Raw genomic sequence first — 22556 nt, forward strand, 5'->3', positions numbered from 1 at the left:
TTCATTTTATTGAGAAAACGTGAGAAAAAAATGTGAATAAAGACCGAGAGTCAATGTTCAGAAATTACTAATTATTTATTTGTTTTGAACTATGTTGTATAGCTGTGTTTTCATGTGTTTGTAGTCAAAACTCAAAAATGAGTTTATATTTAATTATTAAAAATTGCCATTATTTTATATGAAAAAGTTTTTTAATTGTATTTTATTTAGAAAATATTTTAGATTGTTTTGTATATTTTTTTTATTAGATCAGATAACATTTTAAGCTGCCATATGGTCATGTTACAATGTGCCCCTGCACATGTTACAATGTACCCCACCTATGGGGCATGTTGTCACATTTCACTTCCATTCTTTCGGGGTATATCAAGAAAAAAGTATACACTGTATTGATAAAACAAAAACACATAATTGTAGTAGACATGTGGGAAATGAATGTGGGAAAAAATAAATACTCTGAACCATAAGTAGATTTACACAAACTGAGAAAGTCAAAAAGCGTTACTTTGTGCCCCGCTCTCCCCTACTTCTGTTCGCTAGAAGTTCACTGCAACTTATCCAACATCCTAAAGATAAATTATTATAATTAGAAGATATTTCTAGTGTTATAAAATATCACATATTAATTTTCCAAGCAAAATGTATATTTTAGTCAGAATTATTGCGCTCCTATTTGCCGCGCATGTAAACTTCAATTACCTTTTATGGAACCACTTTAGCCCCAACTTATTTGTAAGGCTCTTTTAAGTCCGTGGTTTTGGAGTTTAATCCCCGCTAAGCGGCTTTTATGGAACAGCCCCCTGCACTAGAGGCTAGCCTATATTTTGTTTTTCTTTCACCAAAAAATTTGTTCAAGATTATTCACCTCTCTCCAAAGACTTACTAAATTTCGATTACGTTCATTTAAAAGAATTGCACAAAACACAGGATCTGAAAAAAACCAAAAAACGATTTGCAAGCCGTCCTTTAACAAAACTTGGTAACAAAAACATAATTCATCATACACTTTTCTAAGTTTTTAAAGTCATTTTTTGGCTGCTTGCATGCCAATGTCAGGGATTTTCAACCACCACTATGAAACACTAACTTGCTAGCTAGCCAGATCTCTAACACCACATAACTAACTGCTTAGAAATCCTTTTTTGTTTTAACTATAGGCACTTTTTATTTACCTCGTAACTTACCTTTATATATCAGATAGCATCGTCAGTGCCAAGAATACATTCCTGCGTCGTGTCGTCTGCAGGCACTTGCAATGCTGTTGTATGAGAGATATAGATAGATATATAGATACATATTTATATACATAGATAGATGGATAAATAAAAATGGAGGCTCCACAGAAGAGATGCCGTACAGCTGTGGTGTGGGAGCATTTCTATTTGGAAATCCCAAATAAAGTGAGATGTGTGTATTGGCAGCTAGCCTACTGCAACAATACATCATCCATGATGCACCATTTGAGGAGCACTCATCCTGCCATTAGGGTGCAGAGGATGGTAGCGTTCCTCGGCCTGCTGCTGACACTGCTGGGCCATCTAAGCAAGGTATGCATTGTCTGAAATATAATTATTTATATGTCCTTGCTAAGAAATATCTTTGCATGCCAGCAACAGGTGTCCCTTGTGAGAGGATTTCTTCAAAGGCTGGAGAAATTATCTGTAAAGAAAGAAGTAGGCTAAGTCCTTCCACAGCAGAGAAATTAATATTTTTGATTAAAAATCTATAAAAAAAAGTGAGACATTGTGGCTTGATTTCTTTTATTAATATTCATTTTTCATGACCAAAGTAACATTATGCACAGTGAGGAGCCTACAGGTTACAAGCTTCACATAGGAAAATACAATAATAAAAAAAAAAAAAAAAAAAAAAAAAAATGTAATGGGTCCTTGTGTCAAGGTTGTTTCAGATCAACACCTGCAAGTGACCACTAGGTGTCACCGTTGAGACGGGTGTCGGATTGTTTCGAAGCCTCCACACAATATGGCACATTTCAATAAAATAATGTAAAAAAACGTCAACAGTTTCATTGTTTCACGAAGCCTCGATCTGCCCACCACTAGTATAATCCAAGAACGAAACCGCATGTGAGGCACATACAGCGTGCACATACACAAAACAATCACCGACCATGACAAGGACATGAAGGGAACTTAAATACACAGATGATAACGAGACAACAGCTGAAGACCATGATGATGATGATGACTGGTAGGTGCAGGTAATAGTAGGAGGTGCAGGTGTGGGCCAAGGAGGATCATGGGAACTGTAGTGCAGACAATAGCCGTTTCTCAATACCAAGTACTTAAACTTCGGACTTGAGTCCTTGGTAGTTCGGACTTGACAAGTTCGACTCAGGAGAACGAACTCCCGAGGACGGGAGGACGCAAGTCCGGTAATTCTGCAAATGGAACAGCGGCGTACTTGATAGCGTCACTCAGCTCGCTCTGGCTACTCCGGTTATCTCTTTATGTACATCTACTAGGCTACAAATAAAACAAAATATGTTATAAACCACCACTCTGGCTCTTTTCATTTTCATTTAAAAAAATCTTAAACATATTAATGGCCACACAAATGTGGTTCAGGCAACGCAATTGATTATCTTCACTGCTTATTTATAACAACACGAAATATAAAGCACAACCCTGACTCTTTTTGTTTTCATTTTAAAAATATGATAAATAAAAAACATTATAATATTGATCATTAAAACTAACATTTAGCAAAAAGAGACAGGGTTGTGTCATTTTATTTTATTATATATGTACATACAGTGAAGATAATGTAGGCAACATGTATAATAAAATATTTTATGTTTTAAATATATACAATTATTATATACAATAATATTAAATTTATATAAAATTAATTAATTATTAAAATGACATAACCTTTTTTGTTAAATGTCAGTTTTAATGATCAATAATAGCCATTATAAAAGTATAAGTAGCCTAAAAGGTATAAGAAGCTATACAATAATAAAGCCAACGATTCAGTCAAACATAAGTCAGCTCTCTAGGCTACAACGTTAAAGTTAACTTCACTTTGTCCTCAGCTTAACGTTTTGCCGGGGAACAAGTTATAGATTAATGAGACAAATAAAATAAATAAATAAATAAATCGCCCGTTAGATATACACAGGACGATTTATATCTCATGTTAAACCACTAGACTGGAGACATCCGAGCCAGCGGCAAACGTCAGCAGCACTAGCCGAGGAAAGGCTGTTCTCGGCGGGGTACATGAGCACCGAGCGTCCGATTGCCTGGTTCTCACAACTCCGAAAACGTCAGATCAAATTTTCAAATAGGCGCTATCTTTATAAATAAACCAAAGATTTGAGCTTTAAACAACTACATTCTCGCCTGAAATACTCTTAAAACTACATTTCGTGACACAATTACAGCAGTATTTTTAAATTACGCAGGGTTTCTCCTCTGCTATTGACGCTTGCTGGTTGGTGTGAGATGCATTCTGGGATACCTGGCTGTCTCAAGTCTGCACAAGTCACCTCTCGATGCATCCTCGGTAAAAGGGGCGGATCAAGAACACATCCGGGGATTTGAACTGGACTTGTCTAGATGTGAACTTTGAATTGGAACAGTACTTGTGTTCTTGTGGACTTGTGAAACGTCATCAGTCATCAGTCAAGAACACAAGTACAGACAAGAACGCATATTGAGAAACGGCTAATGATAATGACAGTGACAGTGAAGAAGACGATGACAGTGACAGTGACAAAGAACGTTATGGTGACTTTACTTGTGTTCACAATAGCAGCCTTCAGTTTTCAGTTCCAGCTTGTCCTGAGATTTATTCGATCTTCATGTTTTGTTCTCCAGAAAACATGATGTTGAGGTTGTTTGCAAAAGGCAGATCTGCCGGCGCTCACTGATTCAAGCTGATCTCCCCATTCAGTCCTGATCTCCATTCCAGTAAATGTGACGTTATAGTTATAGTTATAGTACAGTGATTGATGTATTTCATGAGACAAGATTGATTTCAGTCTCTTTCAACATTCCTTCTGATGGTGAATGAGGATCATCAGATCCGACCTCCAGATCCCTGTGTGAAACAGATTCAGATTAATCTTCATCAGCTGTACGTTACATCATCATCATCATCTGTCTCATCTCTGAGATGATCATGTGACGAAGTGAAATAAGGCTTTCTCTCAGTTTGATTCACTCACCTGTTGTCTGGATCATCGTCAGTCGGACAGATGAACCTCTGAAAACATCTGACAACACACTGACACTTATTATACATATTATTATATGAGGTCAAATCATGAATTATATTTTCACCTCTTGGTTTCTTACACCAAAATCTATAAAAAATATATATGAATTCATAGAAAGCTGTTCTACTAAACGTGACAGAATCATAAAATAATCTGATCAAATGATTGGAAATGTGATTGACGATGACCTGAGCTCTAGTGAACTAGTGTCAGATATAAAGACTGAAGTACAACGTTATAAGATCAGTCTGGACTCACTTGAAGATCCTTCTACGCAGTATAAAACAGATGATGAAGATGAAGATGATGAAGATGAAGAGAGCAAACAGCCACCACAACTGATCTATACAAATGATCAAATATCAGATCAGCTGATCTATAATGATAAATCAATATTAGAGTTTATGTTTAAAGCTCTAGATGTTTTACCTGAGATCTGGAGAGACGGAGTCACTTCATTCACATCTTTAAAACACACAATGATCACAAATATCAGACAATATGACACAAAACATTCACACTGGACTGAGTCTGAATCAGATCTGAATCAGTGTTTTATTAGTGAATTAGACACACGTTTATCAGCTGAAACTCACCTGAGTTTGGAGTCACTGCAGTTTCAATCCTCACTGAAAAACACATTCACAATCATCATGATTCACTTACAGAAGATTCAGTTCAACACAGAGTTTGATTCAGGACACACTGATCTCAGGGATTTACAGATACCAACATTTTGGCCGATACCGATAACCAATAGTTCTTTATATTTGAAAGCCGATATCTGATATATTGCCCGATAAATCAAAATTTTTGAGAGCCTGATTACAAAGTCTCACCATTAAAAGCCTGATAACATTAAAAATGATACTGATAACATTAAAAATGGACATATATCGACCGATAACATTCAAAAATGAACATATTTCAGCCGATACCGATAACATTAAAAATGGACATATAGAGGCCGATAACATAAAAAAATTAACATATACAGTGAGGAAAATAAGTATTTGAACACCCTGCTATTTTGGAAGTTCTCCCACTTAGAAATCATGGAGGGGTCTGAAATTGTCATCGTAGGTGCATGTCCACTGTGAGAGACATAATCTAAAAAAAAAATCCAGAAATCACAATATATGATTTTTTAACTATTTATTTGTATGATACAGCTGCAAATAAGTATTTTGAACACCTGTCTATCAGCTAGAATTCTGACCCTCAAAGACCTGTTAGTCTGCCTTTAAAATGTCCACCTCCACTCCATTTATTATCCTAAATTAGATGCACCTGTTTGAGGTCGTTAGCTGCATAAAGACACCTGTCCACCCCATACAATCAGTAAGAATCCAACTACTAACATGGCCAAGACCAAAGAGCTGTCCAAAGACACTAGAGACAAAATTGTACACCTCCACAAGGCTGGAAAGGGCTACGGGGAAATTGCAAAGCAGCTTGGTGAAAAAAGGTCCACTGTTGGAGCAATCATTAGAAAATGGAAGAAGCTAAACATGACTGTCAATCTCCCTCGGACTGGAGCTCAATGCAAGATCTCACCTCGTGGGGTCTCAATGATCCTAAGAAAGATGAGAAATCAGCCCAGAACTACACGGGAGGAGCTGGTCAATGACCTGAAAAGAGCTGGGACCACCGTTTCCAAGGTTACTGTTGGTAATACACTAAGACGTCATGGTTTGAAATCATGCATGGCACAGAAGTTTCCCCTGCTTAAACCAGCACATGTCAAGGCCCGTCTTAAGTTTGCCAATGACCATTTGGATGATCCAGAGGAGTCATGGGAGAAAGTCATGTGGTCAGATGAGACCAAAATATAACTTTTTGGTCATAATTCCACTAAACGTGTTTGGAGGAAGAAGAATGATGAGTACCATCCCAAGAACACCATCCCTACTGTGAAGCATGGGGGTGGTAGCATCATGCTTTGGGGGTGTTTTTCTGCACATGGGACAGGGCGACTGCACTGGATTAAGGAGAGGATGACCGGGGCCATGTATTGCGAGATTTTGGGGAACAACCTCCTTCCCTCAGTTAGAGCACTGAAGATGGGTCGAGGCTAGGTCTTCCAACATGACAATGACCCGAAGCACACAGCCAGGATAACCAAGGAGTGGCTCTGTAAGAAGCATATCAAGGTTCTGGCGTGGCCTAGCCAGTCTCCAGACCTAAACCCAATAGAGAATCTTTGGAGGGAGCTCAAACTCCGTGTTTCTCAGCGACAGCCCAGAAACCTGACTGATCTAGAGAAGATCTGTGTGGAGGAGTGGGCCAAAATCCCTCCTGCAGTGTGTGCAAACCTGGTGAAAAACTACAGGAAACGTTTGACCTCTGTAATTGCAAACAAAGGCTACTGTACCAAATATTAACATTGATTTTCTCAGGTGTTCAAATACTTATTTGCAGCTGTATCATACAAATAAATAGTTAAAAAATCATACATTGTGATTTCTGGATTTTTTTTTTTTAGATTATGTCTCTCACAGTGGACATGCACCTACGATGACAATTTCAGACCCCTCCATGATTTCCAAATGGGAGAACTTGCAAAATAGCAGGGTGTTCAAATACTTATTTTCCTCACTGTATCAGCCGATACCAATAACATTTAAAATGAACATATATCGGCTGGGCAGTTCCCTTCCTTGAACTGCCACCTTTACGTGGTGGAGGGGTTTGAGTACCCGAATGACCCTAGGAGCTATGTTGTCCGGGGCTATATGCCCCTGGTAGGGTCTCCCAAGGCAAACAGGTCCTAGGTGACGGGTCAGACTAAAAGCGGTTCAAAAAACCCTTTATGAGTTATAATAAATCGAGGACCGTGACGCCGCCCGGTATGGCGCAGCTGGAGCCCCACCCTGGAGCCAGGCCTGGGGTTGGGGCTCGTATGCGAGCGCCTGGTGGCCGGGCCTCCCCCCACAGGGTCCGGCCGGGCTCAGCACCTACAGGAGGAACCGTAAGGGGCCTGAGAAGATCGGACGGCAGTCGAAGGCGGGGGCCTCGACAACCCGATCCCTGGACATGGAAACTAGCTCTAGGGACGTGGAACGTCACCTCCATGGCGGGGAAGGAGCCTGAGATTGTGCTTGAGGTTGAGAGGTTCTGACTAGAGATAGTTGGGATCACCTCTACGCACGGCTTGGGCTCTGGAACCACACTCCTTGAGAGAAGATGGACTCTTCACCACTCTGGGGTTGCCAATGGTGAGAGGCGGCGGGCTGGTGTGGGTTTGCTTATAGCCCCCCAGCTCAGCCGCCATGTGTTGGAGTTCACCCCGGTGAACGAGACGGTCGTTTCCCTGCGCCTACGGGTCAGGGATAGGTCTCTCACTGCCGTGTGCGCCTACGGACCAAACGGCAGTGCAGAGTACCCGGCCCTCTTGGGGTCTCTGGGAAGGGTGCTGGAAAGTGCTCCAACTGGGGACTCCGTCGTTCTACTGGGGGACTTCAATGCCCACGTGGGCAACGACAGTGACACCTGGAGGGGCGTGATTGGGAGGAACGACCCCCTAATCTGAACCCGAGCGGTGTTCAGTTATTGGACTTCTGTGCTAGTTACAGTTTGTCCATAACGAATACCATGTTCAAGCATAATAGTGTCCATCAGTGCACGTGGCACCAGGACACCCTAGGCCGTAGGTCGATGATCAACTTTGTGGTTGTTTCATTTGACCTCCGGCCGTATGTCTTGGACACTCGGGTAAAGAGAGGGGCGGAGCTGTCAACTGATCACCACCTGGTGGTGAGTTGGATCCGATGGCAGGGGAGGAAGCTGGACAGACTCGGCAGACCCAAGCGTACTGTAAGGGTCTGCTGGGAATGTTTGGCCGAGTCTCCTGTCAGGGAGATCTTCAACTCCCACCTCCGGCGGAGCTTTGACCGAATCCCGAGGGAGGCTGGAGATATTGAGTCCGAGTGGACCATGTTCTCCACCTCCATTGTCGAAGCGGCCGCTCGGAGCTGTGGCCGTAAGGTCTCTGGTGCCTGTCGAGGCGGCAATCCCCGAACCCGGTGGTGGATACCAGAAGTAAGGGATGCCGTCAAGCTGAAGAAGGAGTCCTATCAGGCCTGACTGGCTTGTGGGACTCCTGAGGCAGCTGACGGGTACCGGCAGGCCAAGCGGACTGCAGCCCAGGTGGTTGTGGAGGCAAAAACTCGGGCCTGGGAGGAGTTTGGTGAGGCCATGGAGAAGAACTATCGGCTGGCCTCGAAGAGATTCTGGCAAACCGTCCGGCGCCTCAGGAGGGGGAAGCAGTGCCCTACCAACGCTGTCTACAGTAGAGGTGGGGAGCTGTTGACCTCAACTGGGGATGTCGTTGGATGGTGGAAGGAATACCTTGAGGATCTCCTCAATCCCACCGACACGTCTTCCATTGAGGAAGCAGAGGCTGAGGGCTCAGAGGTGGACTCGTCCATCACCCGAGCTGAAGTCACAGAGGTAGTCAAGAAACTCGGGGGTGGATGAGATCAGCCCTGTGTACCTCAAATCTTTGGATGTTGTGGGGCTGTCTTGGCTGACACGCCTCTGCAGCATCGCGTGGCGGTCGGGGACAGTACCTTTGGACTGGCAGACCGGGGTGGTGGTCCCTCTTTTTAATAAGGGGGACTGGAGGGTGTGCTCCAACTATAGGGGGATCACACTTCTCAGCCTCCCCGGGAAAGTCTATGCCAGGGTACTGGAGAGGAGAATATGGCCGATGGTAGAACCTCGGATTCAGGAGGAACAGTGTAGTTTTCGTCCAGGCCGTGGAACACTGGACCAGCTCTATACCCTCTCCAGGTTGCTGGAGGGTTCATGGGAGTTTGCCCAACCAATCCACATGTTCTTTGTGGATTTGGAGAAGGCATTCGACTGTGTCCCTGTGGCACTGGGACGGTTTGCAGCCGAGTGTGAAGTGGCTGGGATGAGAATCAGCACCTCCAAATCCGAGGCCATGGTCCTCAGTCGGAAAAGGGTGGCTTGCCCACTTCAGGTTGGTGGAGAGTTCCTGCCTCAAGTGGAAAAGTTTAAGTATCTTGGGGTTTTGTTCACGAGTGAGGGAAGGATGGAACGAGAGATTGACAGACGGATCGGTGCAGCTTCTGCAGTAATGCGGTCGATGTACCAGTCTGTCGTGGTGAAGAAAGAGCTGAGCCGCAAGGCGAAGCTCTCGATTTACCAGTCAATCTACGTTCCTACTCTCACCTATGGTCATGAGCTGTGGGTCATAACATTTAGATAACATTTAAAATGAACAAATATCGGCCGGTACCAATAACATTTAAAATTGACATATATCGGCTGATACCGAAAACATTTAAAATGAACATATATCGGCCGATAACGAGAACATTAAAAAGGATCATATATCGGCCGATACCGATAACATTAAAAATGAACATATACAGGGGTGATAGAAAAATCCTGAGCCTGAACTTTTTTCCATGGGAGGTAAGCGGGCCCCTAAGCCAAGATATATGCCCTGATCAACATAATTGTCAAGCGGGATCCAGGGGTGTGCTCCCCTGGGATAACATTTTTATAAATAGTCCAGTACATTTAGAATCTTATTTAGGGTGGAATGGTACACAGAAGTCACGGTTCGATTCATACCTCGGTTCAACAATGGAGGGAAAAGCAAAACAAAAATGCAGATGGCAATTTTTATTTTATTTTGCATGTCTCAGGCTGTCCCACCAAAGGAAAATAAATGTCTTAAGCCTTGTATTTTTTAAATAAGTTTTTATTAATAAAGTAAAGGCATAGAACCAGTTTATTTGTAGTGCACTGACAAAAGTTTTATATAATTAGTTTATTAATTAAATTAATAAAAATAGAAAAAGACCTTGAGATGTTTGGTAATTGTACCTGAATTAATTTAAAATTAATTTGCTATATTTCAGATCAATATATTTGTTTTCCTTAAAATTAGTGGTCGACCGATATATCGCCGAGGCCGATATGTCGGCCGATATTTGGAATTTTTTAGATATCGGCATCGGCCGATAAATCTTTCCGTTTGGCCGATATATTTCAAAACAGTTTGTGACTGTGCATTAGCACTTTTTTCCACTGACGCGAACAGAGTGAGCATGAATTAATTAAATACACTCGCTCTGCTCCGCCCAGCACCGTAAGACAAGCCACTCAGAAGTGAAGCAAACATCTGACAGACACAGTAAATGACCAATCAGCATTCGCTTTCTAACCTGACGCTACATTGTGTTACACACATGGTTACACACAAAAACACTCCGGCGGGCATGCAGCAGAGTCTATTCAAACAGTACCGTGATATGTCAGATCCGCAGCCCAGCAGTAGCTCCAGTGGGGGTCACAGATGTGATATAAACAAATTCAAACAAAACTGAAAACATTTTACCTCACAAACAGTCAAAAATCCTGTGACTGGCTGCTCCTCAGATACGCGCGTTGTTCTCGGGTTACATTTAAACTAGATGCTGTTTTCCAACGGACTCGCGTGCACAGAAAAACTGGGTCGCGTGCATTACAGATCAGTGGTCGCGTGAGGTGGATGAGAGGAGAACACCATGTAATAATATTACGTTAGAAAATAAATCCTTGAAAATGTTATTCACTATCTACTGTATTTATTTATCCATGATTGGCGTAATATCGTGTGTAGTATTTTCATATCTAAACAATATTCAAAAATGAATGACAAAATAGTATGTGCAATTACATACATTTTATGTACAATACATAGTTAAATATAATTCTCACATAGTTTATATACAATATTTACTTTAAACAGGTTGTTTTACTTCAAGTATATTTAAATAATAATGATTTATGTCTGTTTAGTTTTGCTTGTTTGTTTCTTTAAAACGTTGCAATGCGGTCACATGTATTTGGATGACATAGGTTACAAATAACATTTATCATTAATGAACCAATGTGACTGAAAAAATTACTGTAAATAATTAAGCAGGCCAGAAGCTGCACTTAAACTATTTATTGAAGTGTTACCTTTTTGTTTACATTTTAATTTCTTAGTAAATATTTCTTATTGTGTTGGAGAATTTTCCTTGATTCATGTCTAAGTATGATGTAATGAAAATGACAAGCATGACAAAATGGGTCTGAGAAAGGATGAGAGAATGGAAAATAACCAGCTTGCATCAGCAATGCAAAGTGTCAAAAATACTGTATGAAACAGAGCACCATTGTGTGAGATTTGACCAATAGGGAAGACATGTCTAACTGTGCCAAGGTCACCAGGCGTGACAGAGGGGAAGAGATAGATTTGAGGGTGCCCATTGGGCACCTAGCGATAAGAAAAAGTATAAGACATGAACACTGGCCATTGTAACTTTAGATGTCCGGATGGCCAGCCGGCTTCTCACTTTGTTGCTTGTCAATAAAGTTAATTCTTCTGACCTGGAACCTCGACTCTGAGAAACTACTTTGAGACCTGAACCAAAAAGAACTATGAATTCGCCACAACATAATTGGCGAGCCGAGCCAGGAGGGACAAGGGGTCGAGGAGTGACCACGGTGGGCGTGCTGGCAGAGGCCTCACAAAACAAAGGTGCACCAAAAAATAAGGTAAGCAAATTTTGCTTATATTTGTTTTGTGCTGCCCCTGGTAAGCTAGCGCCTGGTTGGTGACTGCCTTAAACAAAAGACCCCACCAAAAAGAACCTAAAACTAATAAAAGAAGGGAGGAAAAAGGAGGGTAGATTCCAGGTTTTGAGAAAAAAGTGCATGCAGTATCTGTTTGTCTGTCCATACGCAGGAGATGTGTATTCCATTCGCATGAGGGTGCATTGTACATGTGTGCGTCACAGTATTTTATGCGAAAAGTGCGTTTGCAAAATTATATGTTGTATTGTCCCTAAACGCAGAAGGTGCGTTTTGACGTGAGAAGCACGTTAATTGAGTACGCGAGAAAGGTGCGTACCGACGCGAGAAGCGCGTCCCCAACGCAGAAGACGCGTTGAAGAACGTGAGAAGCACGTTATATACGCAGGAGGTGCGTATTCCATTCGCATGAGGGTGCATTGTACATGTGTGCGTCACAGTATTTTATGCGAAAAGTGCGTTTGCAAAATTATATGTTGTATTGTCCACAACGCAGGAGGTGCGTTGTAACGAGAGAAGCACTTCATTGTTAGTCTTATCTGTTTTATTGTGTGCGCACGTGATCTGTTTTATGTGAGGAGAAAAGTGTTTGTGTTTGTATGTCTAAGTGATTTTTCTGTTTTATGTGAGGAGAAAAGTGTTTGTGTTTGTATGTCTAAGTGATTTTTCATCTTAAAAAATAAGGAGGAAGGTCATTTCGGAGAAAATTTGCAAAAGTGACAATAATAATAAAACCTTTTACTTATAATGTTTTTTCTAAAAAACCAAAGTGATAGAAATTAAAAGTTAGAAATGATATAGCCGTGTTTGAGCAGAATTAATAGAAAGGACGGAGACGCATAGACAAAGTGTTTTTTAACTGAGCTCTGTGCTCTGCATGAAATTACATTTGAGCCACTGTCCCGAAATTGTTACAAAGTTAAAAACCTTGGCACCGCTCAGTGAGAGAAAAGGGAGTGAGAAAGCTGAGACAGACAAAGGCACATAAAATAAAACTCTTACAAGAAATAATTATTGAATCAGTGTTATTAAAAGTTTAATGGGTAATAAAACAAAAATTGATGAGAGGAAAAAACTAAACAAAAACAAGGTATCAAGGAACAAAGAATATTCACCGAAATTGGCTTTGTCGGCTGTTTGGCCATTCTCCGAACTATAAACGATGTAATCCGGATAGGGAATCACTGCCCATATTGTCAAAAGTTTGATTGATTGACTTCGTCTTTTCATTTGTTACAAGAAAAATAGGGAAATAATAAGTGTGTGAGAGCGGCGCTGCGTGAGTAAGAGAGAGAGACTGTGTGTGTGTGTGTGTGTGTGTGTGTGGCTTTGAGTGAGTGAGAGAGCGGTTTTGCGTGTGAGAGCAGCTCTGTATGTGTGTGTGACTCTGAGTGTGTGTGTTTCAGAGCGACTCTGCGTGGGTGTGAGTGACTCTGTGCACGGCTGTGTGACAGTGTGTATGAAATCCCGGGTGTATGAGTGTGCGCTATAACAGACTGAAAGTGTTTATGTTGATTTAAAGAAATAAGGAGGGAGAGAAGTGATAGAGATAGAGTTTTTTAACCTTTTGACACCTGAAGAAAAGTACTCATGTGGTCTAGAGTGAGAGACAATTATGAGGCAGAGGAGATTAGATTACAGAAAGAAAGAGAAGATGAAGATGATTGTCAAGGGGCATTGAAACTAACCAAAGGAATTGAGAATCACTTCTGGTTAGAAAAAGAGTTCATAAATAGTGAAGGACAGAGACAGGAGTTAACTGACCAGGGGAAGAATGAACTCTTGAAAAAATTGACAGGAATAACAAATCTGAATCAGGTTGAACGAAAATGGCCCTTAGTGGATTGGCGTAATGTGATAAAAAAACAGATAACTCTTGAAGCCCTGAGACCACATTTGAACAAATTTAATCTTCTAAAAACAGTTCTTTTGAACCCACAGCTCACAGCCATCGAAATAAAGATAGATCCAATATGGATTCCATATGTGAAAAGGAAGGAAAGGAGGAATTTGCCTAGAGAACTGAAAGTGGCAACCATTCTGAGAAATGTATATATAAAAGTGGATTCATACATTAGGTCAGTGAAATGGGAGAGTGACACAATCTTTGAAGTCAAGCAGGGAGAGGAAATCAGGCCAGTCTTTGTAGATAGTTGGACATTAGAAAGACTGACAGTGTTGGTTGTTTTTGAAAAACAATCCAAGAGAGTTAACTCATTTGTGGGTGTAAATTCACCGAAACAGGCAGGAGATAGAAAGACATCCTGCACCAACCGAGAATGCCGCAGTTCTGGAAGAACAGGAGGGGCGCGAGGGGCAATAGAGGGAGAAGAATTTTAAACAAAAAAGGAAGAAAGACTTTAATTGATTTATTTGAACCATTTGAATCAGACACTTGTAGCAAAGAAGAATAAAATATTTCAGTCATCATGTTGAACGGCCATGAAGTGAAATTAACCCCATCTCTCACTTATCTATATAGGGCAGGAGAAGTAACTGCACGAGGACGGTGGTTTGAAAAGAACATTATCTGGAGTTTCTAGCTGGTGTGTCTGGGGGAGGACATCATTTGGAAACAAAATATACACAACCAGCTAGAAAAAGTGATGCCGAAGCCATTGTCTGAGGTATAAATACGAACCATTTGAGGTATCTTCAAAAAAACTAAACAGATACCAGAATTTTTAAACTTAACAGAAAACTGAGAACACAAAATTATAATTTGATTAATTGAATGAAGAAATAATTGAGACTTGCAGCAATGGCTTCGATGTCACAGCAACAAGAGACCCCTGTAGAGCAGATTATATCACAATATCCGATATGTAGAGATGCTATCCAAAACTTATCTCGGAAGTGGGAAAAAAGGACCAGAGAGTTAAAAACTAAGTGGCCAGCAGAGGGAACATTTGATTTGGCTATGTGCAGGGAAATGGGAGCACTAATAAAGAATCACAAAGCCCAAGATAGAAGAAAAAAAAAAGAGTTGAGAAGAGAGAGAAAGAGCAGGAAGTGTTGAATCTTTTTAGAGACATGAGGATAAAATTGATTAAGGGAATAAGGGAGAAGATAGAAAATAAAAGTGACATAATGGCAACCCCACCCCCTTATGCACCCCCCTATGATTTAACTGGTAAACAACTGCCACTAGTGAATGCAACTTTAACAGTTCAAGGTAAAGTGGATTTTGAAGACGAGCCAAGTGATGAAGCAAGAAGGGAGGGAGGAGAGGATGACGACAGAAAAGTGAGCCCTGGCCGCAGAGAAAGAAAAACTACAGACTTCTTTGAAGTTCCAAAGCAAGATACACTGAACTATGGGGGAAGTCAAGACAGCAACCTAAGCATGAAACATCTGACCAGGGTAACCCCAGACCCCACCCTCTCCAATCCTTATCATCATGCAAGCAAAGCCCTACAAGAACTTGAAGAGAGACTGCAGAAGGAGATGGAAGCTGACTCTCAGCAATCCGAGCCTGAACAGGATGAAATAGAAAGAGACATACTCATCACTAAAGAACAAATCCAAAGAGAGACTGAATCCATGCGAAAAGCCCTAGAGGAAAACATGCGAAGAGAACATCAGAGACTTCAGAACTACACAAGAAACAGACCCCACTCAGCCATCCTTAACAAGGAATACAAGAATGTGTCAGGGACCCTGCTTTTGGAAGAACTCCCACAAAGCAAACCACCCTGGATAAGAGGGGACAATTTGAGAAGAAGGTCAATGAGTGGAGCATATCTGCATGAAAACGGAAGAGACCAACTGAGAGAGGAACAAACACAGTGCCCCATCCTGATTAAAGGACATCAAGGACAGTACGTGCTGTGGGCGGGACAAGATCTGGAAGGACTGATAGCACGCTTCCCTGACATACACGAAGGGGCGGGCAAATGGATTCGACTACTGGAAGAAGAGACAATGGGCAAGATACTAGCCATCGGAGACATCAAAGCCTTGTTGGCAAAGTGTGTGGGAGGTGCAAGAACGAATAAAATCTTGGATGATTCAGGACTCAACCAAGCAGTTGACTCGACAAGGATGGATGCCATACCACTTGACCATTACAGAACAGTGATGTGGCAGGCCCTAAGAGGACATTATCCCACCCAGATGGATCCAAAGTTATTAAAAGGGGAACCAATGGGCGAAGAAGAAAACCCAACCACCTACATCCAGAGACAATCACGAAGATGGAAGCAAGAGCTGGAAAAAGACCCTGAACGAGATCCAGTGATAACAGTGCTGTTCAGGGCTGCTATAATGGAAGCCATGCCAACTGTTGTAAAAGCCAAGCTGGAAGATGTAGTGGGACTGAATTCAAAGACGACAAGAGAGTTCTGTGACCATGTGACTCATGCAGTAGAACAATACAGGAAGAGTGAACAGAAGATGAAGAATCAAGAAAGAGAGCTCCAAAGAAGGCTGACCCAATTACAGCTGGATGACCTAGTCAATAAAAAGAAGAAAATCCTAGCTAACATAAAAGATGTTGAAGATCAGTCAGCAGTTATGGCAGCGGTAAACATACCGAACCCAGCTGCACAAGCCATGCCGCATGCACCAGCCCCTATGGGTCAGAGCACATCCAACACCACAGGAAATCAGCAACAGCCAAGTGCACCAATTGTGATATACCTACCTGAACAGCAAAACAACAGAAATGGAGCAATGCCAGGAAGAGGATGAGGACGAGGACGAGGAAGAGGAAGAGAATACAACAATCAACAAAGAACACAAGACATTCAAGGCATGTGTTGGGGATGCAACCAGCCTGGACATACCAAGAGGAACTGTCCTATTAACCTATGGCCCCAAAATGAACCGCTGCGTGACCAAATGTACCAACCATGGCAACAGACTAATCAGAACCAGCAGAACAGTTAAAAAAAAAAACTGTGCCATAATCTGAGTTTCATTGTACAATGATATATGACCCCCTTAGAAACCCGAGATTAGAAAATGACTGGTTAGAAAAAACGAGGGGACAGAGAGTATATTTGAATTCAAATGATATAATCGTAGGACCAGAAGGGACAGCATTGCAAATTGAAAAATGTGACTTTACTAAAACATGGTTTAGAGTAGACGATTCAATCCCACATGTAACTCTTTACCTGAATGAAGGATGTCAAGCGAAAGATTTAGGCCCAATAATGTTGAAAGCTACAGAAAAACAGTGGGAAGCCACTGAAAACCCTTTCATTTTTCAAACACCAGATATGACACATCTTAAAATTTTATGCTGGACTAACATGTTAAGGATCCCTAAATTAATAGTAGAGACAGAAAAGAAAAATGAATTGAAGTCAAAAATGGAGGAGCTGAAATTGGAGATGGAACAAAAGTACGGTAGAGTTGTGGTCTAAGCATGATACAGATGTGGGCCTGGTGAAGTCAGCCAATCCTGTTAGAATTAGAGTAAAATTAGGAATGAAGTTGCCAAGAAAACAATACCCATTGAAGTTAGAAGCAGTAGAAGGAATCAGAACAACAATTGAGGGATTGGTAAAAGCTGGTAAGAGTGTTAGTTGAAACTTATTGTAACGCCCATTCTACCAGTTGAAAAGGCCAATAAGTCAAAATGGAGATGAGTCGATGATTTAAGGGCAGTCAATGAGATAGTGGAAGATTGGCCGGCAGAAGTCCCAAATCCACATACGCTATTGAAAAAGTGTTCCACCTGCTGCTCATTATTTCACTGTAATTGATCTCTGTTCTGTAAACAATATACATACACTAGGATGCCCTAAGAATTTAAACACTCACCACTTGGTCTTGGACCAAGTCCTGAAGCTTGATTTGGAAGATTTAAGACTGGATAAAATACATTTTATATTTTTATATTGCATATTATAGCACCAAATTGGATAATGTTGCTCAAGGCTACCCACCATGCTATCAAAAAGACTAATATTTTGAACAATGACATTTTGTTTTAACCCAAGCTAGATGTTTGACATACTCCATGTTACTGACATATCCTGATGTTACAATAAGGAGATTTACTACAGCAAACTCAGCTAATTTTGTCCAGCTAGAGGGGGAGGGAACACCTCATGAATGTATTTTTGCCTCTCTAGCCTTTACACGTCTGAGACCAGATTTGGAATCAACACCAATTGTTGATGCAGACGTGGACTACTTTGTGGATGGCTCGTGTTTTAGAGACCATTTAGGCAATCATGCTGGTTTTGCTGTTGTATAGAGAGATGGAGATGATTTCAATTCTGTTGTGATGCAGCATTGTGAACAACCTTGCTCAGCACAATTGGCCGAACTAAAAGTACTTACTGAAGCTTGCAAAAACAAAGCAGCCAACATCTATACCGAATCTGCATATGCTAATGGCGTATGTCATCTCTTTAGTGCAGTATGGAAACAAAGAGGATTCAAAAAGAGTGATGGAACCCCAATCCAACATGGGGACCAAGTTACTAAACTAATCACAGCTATGATGTTTCCAAACAAATTGGCCATTATCAAGTGTCAAGCTCATAAAAAAAGGCAATGACTTTGTAAACAAAGGTAATAATGCGGCTTATATACAGGCTAAACAAGCCTCAGGATGTCAATTAGCAGTTATGGCACCGTCTGTTCTGATCCAGCCCCTACCTGCTGTAGACAGCATTGCTCAAATGCAATCCAGAGCCTATCAATCTGAAATACATATATGGCAGCAAAGGGGGGCGACAAGAGATACTAACAATATATATGGAGATCACATGAAGGCCATATGATAGACACCAGCCTATTGCTTAACATTTTCATTCCAGATGCGCATGGTTGACCATTGCGCAAGGGGGGAGATTAGATTATTAGAAAAATGTAATTATTAGAAAAATAAAATTAGCAAAATAAAAAAGACAAAGATTCACAAAATAATGTCAGAAAAGGAACAGCAACTCCAATAGGCTCTATCCCAGTTCAAGAAGGACCCTTTAAACATCTAGTGATGGATCATGTGGACATGATAAAATCAGTAAAAGGAAAAGATACAGAGACAGTTTTCGTAGACAGATTTAGCAGATGGGTCGAAGCAGAACCCTCAGTAGACCAAGGAGCAGAAACTGATAAAAATTTTAACCAAAGAAGTCATCCCAAGATTTGGCATACCATCTCAGATTAGCTCTGACAATCAACAGAACCATTAAGACTAAGATCAAGCAATGGATGCCTTAGGCCATCAGCTAAAATACACCAGCAAAATGACATGGCAAAATAGACAAGCTCTGAATTGGCTACTGGCAGAAAAAGGAGGGGTATGTGTGATGTTTGGAATTGACTGTTGTACCTTTATTCCGAATAACACAGCCTCTGATGGAGTTTTTACTAGGGCCATGAAGAAGCTGAAGGATCTGAGACAAGAAGTTGCTGAGAATGTGGGGAGAGACAGACACGTTGGATACTGGTTTGACTCTATATTTGGGTCTTGGAAAGAATGGTTCTTTAAGGTGGGAATAATAATAGCTGTGGCTGTTGTATGTTTCTTTTGTTCTGCTGTGTTGTGCCTTTTCTCAGATCCATGCTAACCAACGTGGCCGCCAAACAGATGATTAATGTGTCAGTCAAACCATCAGGAGTTGACATCGGGTGCATAAACACAAGAGTGCACCAAATTGGGCCAGGACTGGACGAACTAGATGACTTCCTGTAAGGAGGTCTGGTGAAGGAGTAAGGAATGGGGTACCTTGTTACTTTTGATTTCCAACAGTTTGATTCTGTTTTTGATAGAGAGGGAGGTAGTAACACTGTGTATTTTATTTTTGGGGTAAAATTAGACAGATCATTAGAACATGAATAGAGTAGGGAGTTAGTTAGAGGGCTTTTTAATTGTTTCTCTGATTTTTATAAAGGACCCCTTCCTGAGTTTTTTTCCTTTTTATTTTTACACTTATAATCCTACTGAGAATATTTTTACATATAATCACACTAACAGTCACAAACATGAATATGTGAATGAGAGGGGACGATACAAGGTTTGAAGCAGGTCATTGCCCGTGGTACGAGGTAATGCAACCAGATATAAAGGGAAAAGATAAGAATGTTTTTTACTATTTTTATCACTTACTAATCATTTTACTCTTATAACAGAGTTCTTTTAATATTTTAAAGCTTTTATAATCAAAAGTAAAGTTCGTGCATCAGACTACTGGTAGATGTTTCCATGGGGTAAACAGAGAAATTAATTACAAGCGCAGTCACCAATTGCCGGACCAGCAAGGGCAGACTCAACTGGTGGTTTAAAAGCCCGCTGTCTGTTCCAACACCAGATAGTGCCCAGGGCACCTCTGGCAACGATGGAGCAACCCAGATAGAACTCCAGGCCACCGGAAGCGCCTGTGCAGTTCCTCTGGCACCGTGGGACAATCGTAACTTCAAGTCTGTACACTGAGATATGTTGATTATGCTGAAACCAATCTTAAATTTAAGTCTATACACTGAGATATGTTGATCATGCTGAAAAATCAAATGTTTGAAGTAATCTATCCCTTCAAGATTGATGATAGAAAAGGAAGGTGGGATCTTTTACTCCACCCTAGTCAAGTGGGGGCGGAGATGTTTGGTCTCACTATTCCTCCAGGGTGTACCTTCGTGAGTGGGCTTATTGATAAGAGAGATGGATGGTCCATATTGGCCATGATTGAAAGATAATGGAGAGAGGCCTGATCATGAAGATACATTCTGGGACAGAAATGAAGGTGGGACTAGGATTAGTCCCAAAGGGGGGATATGTTGGAGAATTTTCCTTGATTCATGTCTAAGTATGATGTAATGAAAATGACAAGCATGACAAAATGGGTCTGAGAAAGGATGAGAGAATGGAAAATAACCAGCTTGCATCAGCAATGCAAAGTGTCAAAAATACTGTATGAAACAGAGCACCATTGTGTGAGATTTGACCAATAGGGAAGACATGTCTAACTGTGCCAAGGTCACCAGGCGTGACAGAGGGGAAGAGATAGATTTGAGGGTGCCCATTGGGCACCTAGCGATAAGAAAAAGTATAAGACATGAACACTGGCCATTGTAACTTTAGATGTCCGGATGGCCAGCCGGCTTCTCACTTTGTTGCTTGTCAATAAAGTTAATTCTTCTGACCTGGAACCTCGACTCTGAGAAACTACTTTGAGACCTGAACCAAAAAGAACTATGAATTCGCCACAACAATTGCAAAAAGAATATTGCATAAATATTATGTACAATAAATGTTCATTTAATTTCACCAATATTCTTTATGTCTCTCATTTACTGTATTCACAGTAAATCCCAAATTCCATATCGGTCGACCACTACTTAAAATTTTAATTAACACTAGCTTTATTCTCATCTGAATTATAAATAATTTATTTCTGTATAAAGTAATACTACCATTAAAACACATTTTATTTTATTTTTTAATCAATATAGAATGTGTGACTTAAAAATAAACAGATTAGTGCTCTGTTTTAGGACAAGAAATGAAAACCAATGCAATATGATGAATGTCCAAGAAACGGCACCGACAGACTGTTTTTAAATGGGGTTGGATAAATATTTTTTTGCTTTTAAACAGTGTGTGTGTGTGTGTGTGTGTGTGTGAGAGAGAGAGATTTTGGTTGGGTGACAGTTGTAGGTTACAGTTTGACAAGAGTTTACAGTTTGACAAAAGCACAATGTTGTGTACACAATATAAGTATGTTTTTATGTTTCCACTGTTCGATCGCGCCTGCGCCTCTCTCTCACACACACGCACGCACACACACACACACACAACAGATTCCAGCATTGCAATTTTTACATCGCAGCTTGCTTCAGAGCTAAGACAGGGCTACAGATTAGGTGTGCCTAAAGAACCCACGTATCTAACAGTAGTTCTGCATTACATTTATTAATTTGCACGCAAGTTTTAATACCGTGTATTCTCTGTGTACATTCATGCACCGAATTGTGACACCCCTACCGTTTCGGTTCAATACGAATACATGTACCGTTCCACCCTTAAATCGTATCCATGCTTTTGTCCGTGGCCTCAGCAATGTTAATTTTTATTCTTAAACTTGTCGGGCAGATTTCTTTTAAATTCTGGCGAGATGCCGTGTGTAATAAGATAGCCTGCATGCTGCCTCGAGACAGACAGATGCGTATCCTCCGCTAATTTCTGTTAGATAGTTTAATTTATTCTTTATGCCATTATCGACAAGTTTGGTGTCTTCCCCTGGCTTCATAAAGTTGCACTCCATGACTTTGGCTACGTTTCGCGCTGCCAGTGTGGGAAACACAAAACAAATTTGCACGTGGAGTGACTGCTGAATTAATCTGATTGGCCAAAACCCAAGACCAGCCCCTACCCTATTACCGATTGGCTGAAGTAGGCTTACTGGTGTGGTTTAGTGAAAGTGCCTTTCAGATCTTGGGAATTGTCAGATCACACGAACGCAAAGATTTTTTTTTCTTTTTTTGCAGACACATCTGTACGCCGGAAATCCGGCGTGGTGCCGGAGCGCTATCAGGCCTGCATATATCGGCTGGTACCGATTACATTAAAAATGAACATATATAACCCGATACCGATAACATTAAAAAGGATCATATATCGGCTGATACCGTATATATCGCGCATCCCTGATTGATGCGTTTCACTGAAGTGTCTCTCTCACCTCTGAACATGGTCTTAAGACTGTGATGAGACTGTGATGAAAGAAAGAAGCATTAGTGAATCATGATA

The 22556-nt window shown here is 41.1% G+C and overlaps 2 protein-coding genes across 2 annotated transcripts in view; one reads left to right on the forward strand and one right to left on the reverse strand.

Annotated features, from left to right (window-relative positions):
* Positions 1-1743: 1743 nt before the first annotated feature.
* Positions 1744-22556, reverse strand: part of LOC311095175 (uncharacterized protein) — a 29385-nt gene continuing 8572 nt past the window's right edge. The window contains exons 4-9 of the mRNA XM_084133579.1: positions 22489-22519; positions 4843-4875; positions 4676-4711; positions 4505-4589; positions 4196-4243; positions 1744-4068 (exon numbers count right to left, since the gene is read on the reverse strand). Coding sequence (XP_083989705.1) covers positions 3987-4068; positions 4196-4243; positions 4505-4589; positions 4676-4711; positions 4843-4875; positions 22489-22519 — 315 coding nt within the window. The 3' untranslated portion in view covers positions 1744-3986. The remainder of the gene's footprint in view (positions 4069-4195; positions 4244-4504; positions 4590-4675; positions 4712-4842; positions 4876-22488; positions 22520-22556) is intronic.
* Positions 9615-22498, forward strand: LOC311095020 (uncharacterized protein). The gene is made up of 2 exons (XM_084133310.1): positions 9615-18762; positions 19031-22498. Exon 1 carries the CDS (start codon positions 14879-14881, stop codon positions 16535-16537), a length of 1659 nt encoding a protein of 552 aa, XP_083989436.1. The 5' UTR covers positions 9615-14878; the 3' UTR covers positions 16538-18762; positions 19031-22498.

This window comes from Abramis brama, assembly GCF_963993115.1.
Source record: "Abramis brama genome assembly, chromosome: 1".
Taxonomy (NCBI): domain Eukaryota; kingdom Metazoa; phylum Chordata; class Actinopteri; order Cypriniformes; family Leuciscidae; genus Abramis; species Abramis brama.